This window comes from Colobus angolensis, unplaced genomic scaffold (assembly GCF_000951035.1).
Source record: "Colobus angolensis palliatus isolate OR3802 unplaced genomic scaffold, Cang.pa_1.0 Scaffold44, whole genome shotgun sequence".
Lineage (NCBI taxonomy): Eukaryota > Metazoa > Chordata > Mammalia > Primates > Cercopithecidae > Colobus > Colobus angolensis.
Window position 1 is genome coordinate 1,530,124 of NW_012117821.1, and position 342 is coordinate 1,530,465.

Here is a 342-nt window from a genome sequence, read left to right on the forward strand (position 1 = left end):
AGTGGGCAGGGCAGGGTTCGGGCCAGCGCCTGAGCTGGGCCTGGTGGGCCCCGCACCTCACATAATGTCGTCCAGCAGGTTGGCGCTGGCCACCCAGTCGAGCGCGCGCGGCTCGGAGGCGGCCATGATCATGCACATGAAGGGGCGGCCGGTGCGCCGGTCCGTGGGGTAGATGGTGGTGGGCGTGAAGCGCCTGTTGGCCTCGACGAACTCGCAAAGCTGCTCGTAGACGCGCGGGAACTCGTGGCGGAGGAAGACGCCGCGCAGCCGCAGCTCGCGCTGGATGTGGATAAAGGCCACCTCGCGCGCGCGCCGGCCCGCCTCGCCGTCCTGATCCAGGCC

General features: G+C 70.8%; 1 protein-coding gene across 1 annotated transcript in view; it reads right to left on the bottom strand.

Annotated features, from left to right (window-relative positions):
- Window positions 1-57: 57 nt before the first annotated feature.
- Window positions 58-342, bottom strand: part of LOC105522800 (chromosome unknown open reading frame, human C9orf172) — a 9,644-nt gene continuing 9,359 nt past the window's right edge. The window contains exon 4 of the mRNA XM_011957403.1: window positions 58-340. Coding sequence (XP_011812793.1) covers window positions 58-340 — 283 coding nt within the window. The remainder of the gene's footprint in view (window positions 341-342) is intronic.